The sequence below is a fragment of the Hippocampus comes genome, unplaced genomic scaffold (assembly GCF_001891065.2).
Source record: "Hippocampus comes isolate QL1 unplaced genomic scaffold, H_comes_QL1_v1.1 scaffold104, whole genome shotgun sequence".
Classification (NCBI taxonomy): Eukaryota; Metazoa; Chordata; class Actinopteri; order Syngnathiformes; family Syngnathidae; genus Hippocampus; species Hippocampus comes.
This window is the reverse complement of record NW_017806072.1, coordinates 3,569,525-3,577,346: the sequence shown is the minus strand read 5'-3', so window position 1 is coordinate 3,577,346 and position 7,822 is coordinate 3,569,525. Positions and strand designations below refer to the sequence as shown.

Genomic DNA, 7,822 nt, shown 5'->3' with positions numbered 1-7,822 from the left:
CACACACACACACACACACACACACACACACACACACACACACACACACACACACACGAAATCCCCAGTTCTTTTAGCCAATCAGATTTTAGATTCACTTCCTGAATGCCTTCTCTCCTGCCTGGGGATAAATGAGTTTCTCCATCCTTTCATTGGTTCAGCTACGTATCACTTCTGACAGGTAGAATTCAAAGTGCACTAAGCTTGATGTGCGATGGAGGATGATATCACACCATGATTAAAAAGTCACTTTCAAGGTGCACTTTTCAAGAAAAACTGGACTTTAAGAGGCGGCATTAACCACCACTGCATTGCTGAGTGGTTCGTTTCAATACAGACATTGTTTTGTTTTTGTTTTTTTCCTAGATTGGTTATGAATGAGTGGAACAGCATACACAGAAAGGGAGGAGCCACTGTACTAGCATCTCTGGTGACAGCGATGTGGTTTATTTGTTTTAAGTCGTTATATTGAGGAAAAAAATGATTGTAAACTACGGTATTGTAGTGTATTGTCTATTGGAAGAGAAAGGTAACTGTTTGTGTGTGTGTGTGTGTGTGTGGTTTTTTTTTTTTTTTGTAATAATGTTATTTATCCTCCAATATGAGAAATGCTCTTATTTAATGCGATACATTTCGTATGTGTATATAAATGCGATGAGTGCAGGGGAGGGAGCTCGGAAGGCAGACTACTGACAATTGTCCGTTAATTTACAAAGTTGGTTTTAATAACAATTTAGTTAGTATCACACCCTTCAGTGTGGCCATCGCCATAGTATTATAGCGTTACTTAATTATATTATTATTATTATTATTATGGGGTTGAATGATAGCATTATTAGTGTGTTTGCAATGGAATTTGTATTGGCTTTTGTGTATTAAAAACGTAAAAATACTATTTCTTGAATGCGGGGATACCACTGCTATGATTCCGCAGCATCAGACTAATAGTGACATTGCATACTGATTCACAATCCATCAAGTTCGCCATTCAAACGTCAAAGCGTGCACTCGCCCCATATCTGCAACATTTGGAAACACACAAAAAGTGGATACAGAGGCCTGCTTGACAGACAACATAGTCAAAGATAGGGGATATGCGGCCATTGCAATAAATCGACCTTCACAAAATTCAGCATAGGGCGTTTGCAGTTGCTATGATTTCACCGCAATGAGCTGATTTGCTGAAGGTTCATATACAGTCGAGGGAACCTGTCGTGTGTTTGTTGTGATTATGTCCGCATGCAAAAATAACACACGCCATTAATCTCACTGCTTGCTTCTGGATAAAAGCATTAGTGTGCCCCAAAATAGGAATGATGGTACGCTTACCTTGCCACCGGCGGCTGTTAACCGAATAATTTCTGTCCAAAAATACACGAGTCGATCATTTTGAGCGTGTTTAATTCCCATCGAAGGAGACGCACGCGCGCACTGGCAATGGATGGGAGAGGAGGGAGGAGGGAATGGCAGGGGGGGTGTAAAAATCACCCAGCTAACGACAGCTAGCTGGAGCTAGCAGGATGGTGTGCGACACAACACACAAGCACACTTTACCTCAGGCTCCTGTCTGTGTCCTGCAGTTGTTGAACGGCCTCCGTGCGACGGGGGAACGCGGCGGGGTCGTCATGAGAGCGGCCGCTCTTGGCCGCCGGTTTCCCGGGGCACAGCGCAGCTGACACGGGGTGACAGCGCCAGGAGCGATCCGCACATGAAAGCGCGACTACACATTGAAATCGTTTTGAAAAACAAAACAACAAAAAGACAAATAAAACAAGCGACTAAGAAACCTTCACAACTATGCAGCAAGCTAAAACGTGCATATGTGTTGGTTAACGGGGGTGTAGGGGTGGTTACAAAAGGTACACTTTCGCACTTTCGTGAACTAACGCGATGAGGTCATGGTTTAGTAGCGAGGAAGAAAAAAAAATAGGAAAATATGAGGTTTACGTCATTTCCAGCCAATCAGCGTTCGCTGCTCGAGGGCTGAATGACGTCAAAGACACAGATTAAAGGGCCTGCGCGACTTTTTTTTTTTTTTTTTAAGGAGACAAACCCTTAAGCGTGACGAGTGTCGTTCATGGTAATAAGTAACGCTCTCGATACAGCTCTATTTGAATGAGATTGAAAACGTATCTGTGTTCTTTCTTTCGTGACTTAGTAAAAGCCTACGTTGCGACATGGAAAAAAACCCGTCCACAATTGTCTTTCACGGTCATTTCATTAAGTAAACACGCAGCCCCGCCTCCATGGGACGCCCATAGCAAAATTTCACTTTAATGTTGATTATTGATCATAACAATGTTAAGTTTCCCTCAAACTGTCATAATAAAGGAAATTAATTCATTAATTAAATACATATACACCACAAGAGCAGACTTGGTTTACTTTAATTAAACAATTTAATAATGAGATACTGCATATAATTGAGGCCAACTAAAAGCAACGAAAATAAACCAAGAACTATGTACTGACTGTAAATGTGCCATCCAGTTTATTGTTTTTATCTTTAAAAAAAAATGCAACCGCAATAAATATGAAGTGCCAGGAAAAAAAAAATTAAAATCACTATAAAATAATAACAATAAATCATGTAAATACTTAAAGGGGAAGTCAAGTCAAACATTTTCTTTGCATTAATATTGGTAGAATATGAATTAAGCATCAAAATCCACCTGTTTTTATCCATCTCAGGGGGCTGACATTTTTCCACTTTTTCCACATTTCCTAAGAATTACATCTCAGTTTCAAAGGGCTCAGGTAACGACCAATCACGACTCCCCTGTTTTCTGGGTTTTGTCATGTTATGTTCGTGTATTATTATTAAAAAAAAAAACATTTTTAATATGGGGGCTTGACTTCCCCACTAAGCTGTATCTTGAGTGGTGAAGGTTTTCATGTGTGTGCCCGCAAGTAACGAATGTACTGTACAGTAGTTGTTTTCTCATTGTTTGGTCAATATTGCACAGTTGTGAAGCCATTCGCCAGACATTCCCAAACAGTTTTATGGCTATAAACAGTTTTTCTTGTCACCATCAAATATTTATCATGTTCAAAATGAGAGATCATTAAAATTGTTTGGAAACGTCTTTGATTCCGTTTACAACATTGAACAAACCATCTGACATAGAAGAAAAAACATTTACACACACATGCAAACCTTGGGTGATCAGTAAGATATGAGCTTCAAAGATAGATAGAGCCTGAAGTTTCAAAAAAAGAAGAAAAACATGTTTTTTTTCATGTATGTTTTAACTGTCTGTATGACCTGACAGTTGAATATCATTAAAATGATCTTTTGAAAAATCAGCCCTCTATGCACTCATCTTATGCCTCTAATTTAATTTTTAATTATTATTTCTAAACGCTAAAACTGACCAATCACAGACTGTAGAGACAAATGTGACCAAATAATGGGTCAACATTTTTCTGTGCACACCACACATTCTTACACACACACCTTGTCTACTGGCCTACCGGCACACAGCTCCGTCACTTTCATAGTTTTGGGCAGATTATTATACTCCGGTTAGCAACAAAAGTTCAAATGAAGGAACTGGGCAATCCTTACAATAAATAAAAACTAAATATATGTAATTGCTGCTTCATCGCTTGGCCTGGATAACAACGACCTTGTCTTTGTTCTCACTGTGTTGTCAGGTAAATTTATTACCTCTCTTCTATTTTGTAATTGAGTTTACATTAAAAAGAAATGCAATGTCAAACCGGTAACATTTCGCGTTTGGCAACTTTCCAATTTGAATGAGCCATAGGCCTATTTCCAAGACAGCAGTCTTGGCTAACGTCAGCTTGTACACAGTGCAGAGTGTACGTATAGCTGCTGCGTGTCACGTGCATGTTCGTAAGGGGTGTAGCTTCAGTCAGGAGAATGAGGGTGCGGTCAGGGAAAGTGAAATCACAGTACATTCAAATCTGGCTAGCAGGTTGTACATCAGACTTCACCTTTAACTGACGTAACTGAACAGAGGCACCTGTAGCAGGGTGACAAAATTGTTTTAGAATACAAATGAAGAAAGTTGAGTAATTAGCGCTAGGTAAAATCATGTGACAATGTGCAAAAGCTTTAGTTAAAAAAAAAATTGAAAACATTTCTTAATGTTACTCTGTGGCAGTAGATTTGTGGTTAGCAGTTCACAGCTCTCTGGGCTTGGGCCTTCCTGTGTTACGTTTCTGCTGGGATACCGGTTCCTCCTACATTCCAGAAGCATGCATGTTAGATTAATTGAAGTCTCTAAATTGTTCTTCGGTAAGAATGTGAGTGTGAGTGATTGTTTATCTATATGAGCCCTGTAAATGGCTCGTGACTAAGTACGGTACAAGGTATCTCCTGCTTTTGCCTTAAGTCAACTGGGATAGGCTCCAACGTACCCACACCTCTAGTGAGAGAAAGCTGTATAGAAAACGAATGGCTGGATACAGTATTACGCTGTTCTTTGTCGATAAAATTAAAATGACATAGAAAAAGACTACTTGAGGCTGTGATGGGTTTTAATTGCTCTTGAGGGCCCACTTGTGGTCACTGGGCCCTAAGGAGGAGATTAGTTATCTTAAACTGTGAGCCTGCTCTGTATTAAATAATGAATGTATGTCAGTACAGTATACGATGCAGAGAACCCCCCCCCCCCAACATTTATCAAAATAAGAACATTACTGTTATTGATTAATTAATTTTTATTGTTTCTGTTCTGAGATTTGTGGTTCGAATTTCGGCTAAGTCCTCGCCTTGCAGTGTGGATGTGTGGAGTTAACATGTTCTCCCCATGCTTGTATGGGTTTTCTGTGGGTATTCCTCCCACGTTCCAAAAATATACATTATATATCAGGCATGTGATACAGACAATGGATGGGCTATCAATTTTAAGACAACTATACATGTAAACCCGACGTATATTTTTAAAATTACATTAAAAAAATACACAAATGAATAAATAATATTTAAGTACTGAGACACAAAGATATTGTTGGCAAGTGACGAGCTGGTTGATGGTGCAGTGTGACCAAAACCAATTCCTTTATATTTTGGTATACTGACCTCTAGTGGCACTTTTATATAACTGCGCCGTTGTTGTACAAGTTAGTGTCCCTCGGTTATGGTGAAAACCTAAAAAAAAAGCGGCTTAATAGTGGCCATGTGAATATTTTCATGTGAATAAAATCCAATAGAAAACAATACAGGTTCATGAAAATCGATTTTTATTCGCAAAAATTCACAACTTAAAGCAATACTGTTGCAGAGGAAAGGAATACTGATTGCTGGTTTTCTGTATTTTGACTATTTTGCTATTCTTATTTAATCATTTCTTCCTGTATTCTTACAATGAGATAATGTAAGCATTTTAAACAAGTAAAACATTTTTTGTGAATTTCAGTAGACAGAGTATTCGGTAAAGTGACAAACAGAAATGTTATTTTGCTGGGATCTACACTTTCAATTCTATCGTTGCAACAGATTTAGCCTTTTTTTCTAAGGAAAAATATGTAGGTCTGAACTGTTTTAGCTGCCTTGCACATAGCAATTCCTTTTGATGTGTTTGAGAGTCCAAGATGGACTGCACTGGGGACTGTGTTACTCAGTCTGAGGTAAAATTCTCTGAAAAACAAAACAGTAAAAACTAACACAAACAGCAAAGCATATTAGAGCAAAGCTTAAGTACAGAATATAATACTACTGAAGACTGAACATAATTAATTTTGGTGTACTGTAAGATATCTTGTCACATTTTGTTCTGTCTTCAATCTTGCAATAAAAATTTATGTTCGTCGTAATTCACAGTATGACCTATGTATGTACATCATGGTGGAGATGAAAATGCACACAAGGCATCTACACAAAAGGATTGTATCAAAATGTTCTAAAAATATCTCTGGTTGATTTCACAAAAAGCAAACTGTATCAAAAGCATTGGCTGAGAGCAAGCAATATAGTAGGCTTTAACGCCATTTTACACAACAAAAAGCAGGACAACCCATCACGTCGCTTTGATTGTGGACAGACGGAGTCCCATACAGCACATGCAATCCGTTAAACGATACAGGAAAGGAAAAACAAAAGCTTTACAGCTGAACATAAGAGTGACAACCTTAGTTGTTATATTGTGCTTCACACAGATTCGGCTAGACCTGTCTATACAACAATCATGGGCGTCTAACTTTCGCATGTGTTGAAGCTACGATTGAGAGCAGAGGCATCACAGAGCAAGTGGCTCGAAGGAGCACAACATAAACGGGATTTTCACAAGCACAGAAGGTCTTTCTGAACACGTAGCATTTGGCTTGAGCTGCGGCTCCCTCGCAACCTTGCTGGCTCTGTGAAGACTCTGATAGTTTGTCGATGTGGCCTTAACATGGTAAACATCATGAACCATGAGAACTGCACAGGCAGCGTGGTAGAACTAGTGTACTGTAGGTTGCACAAAAATCCTAATTTGTTCAATAAATACCTAACTGTTTTACATTCCTTTGTTCCATTACATTGCACATGCCTTGAAGGAACACTTAGCACCATGCAACCTGAAGATGAGGTGGCTCCTGAATGTATCAAATACAGAAACAGGACTTGTGTGTGTGTTTCTTTAAAATCATAAGAATAAGACATGATGGAAAACATTAACCAAGCAAGATTTAGTGTAAATGTAATGCTGTGATATGGTAGTGCTTGTTTTTAATTCATTAAAAAAAAAAAAAAAAACTATAGGAAGTCCAGCTAAAGAATTCTGAAAACAGTGTTGGACACTCTTCATGCTTGCGATTGTCAGGAAATTTGGAGTACTTTCATTAAAAAAAATAATAATGACAAAACATTTTCTGTTGTCATAAGTAGATATGCAGCAAAATAAATAATCTCTAAAAACAAAAAAACAAAAAACGTTTGACTTCAAATAATGAGTGACTTGTAGTTTAATCCAATCTGTGTTGAAACTACATGACGCTGCATTTTTGAAATTTCAGTTTGTTCTAAATTCAACATTTAATATGAATATGATTATTTTCCTAATGCTAAACTTAATTTCCATTTATTTTGGTTGATTCTCAGTAATTCCTATTAATTCCAATTAATGCCTGTAGAAGGTTTTTAACCCTAAATGCACACACCAGCGCCGGATGCTAGCTCATGAATCTGTGGTTTCTCATGCAGATAAATGTAATAACCTCAGGATGGCAAATGAGAATATTTTGGGTAAGTAGGATAATTATGTAGCAGTTGACATGCCTACTTTATTGTTGGAACAATTACAGGTTACTGTTCAAGAAGCCTGCATGAATCTGTCATTGATGAAGATGATGATGTGACCTTTTTTTAAAGGGTGACATATGACATAATGCTTGGTACAGTGGTGCATACCGCCAGAAGCGGTACAGTGTACAGTGGCGTGTCTCGGTGTGGGCGTGGCTGGGGTGCAAGCACTACTCTTCAGAGGCGTGAGACAGTTGCTTTTCATACAGGCTGAGGACGTGATGTACAAACTGGTACTGCTCGCATGTCTGGATCATCCCGCCCCTGATAAACACACATTCACAATAAACTGAGATACATATATAGACAATGAAAAAAAAATGGTGTGTTGAATTCACTTCATTTTGTTTCGTCAAATGATTGCACGAAATAAAACGAGATGGATACAGAATTTTTTTTTAAGTAGATGTAGATGGTTTACTTCAAAAATGTAAAATTGAGTAAATTCAATAAAAACGTTTTTCTGTGCGCGCACACATAAACACACACACACGCACACACGCACGCACACACACGCACACACACACACACACACACACACACACACACGCGCACACACACACACATACA

At 38.4% G+C, this 7,822-nt stretch overlaps 2 protein-coding genes across 5 annotated transcripts in view; both read right to left on the bottom strand.

The window, feature by feature from the left end:
- Positions 1-1,902, bottom strand: part of dusp8a (dual specificity phosphatase 8a) — a 43,131-nt gene extending 41,229 nt beyond the window's left edge. The window contains exons 1-2 of one of the 2 annotated variants that reach the window (XM_019894130.1): positions 1,555-1,902; positions 1,330-1,431 (exon numbers count right to left, since the gene is read on the bottom strand). The gene's annotated coding sequence lies outside the window, so the exon portion shown is untranslated. The remainder of the gene's footprint in view (positions 1-1,329; positions 1,432-1,554) is intronic. The other variant, XM_019894129.1, reaches the window with a different exon arrangement.
- A 3,288-nt stretch (positions 1,903-5,190) lies between these two features.
- The window catches only part of LOC109530503 (tyrosine-protein phosphatase non-receptor type 5-like), a 20,293-nt gene continuing 17,661 nt past the window's right edge, over positions 5,191-7,822 (bottom strand). For all 3 annotated transcript variants that reach the window (XM_019894308.1, XM_019894310.1, XM_019894309.1), the window contains exon 14: positions 5,191-7,516. In XM_019894308.1, the coding sequence (XP_019749867.1) occupies positions 7,423-7,516 (94 nt within the window). In that variant the 3' untranslated portion in view covers positions 5,191-7,422. The remainder of the gene's footprint in view (positions 7,517-7,822) is intronic.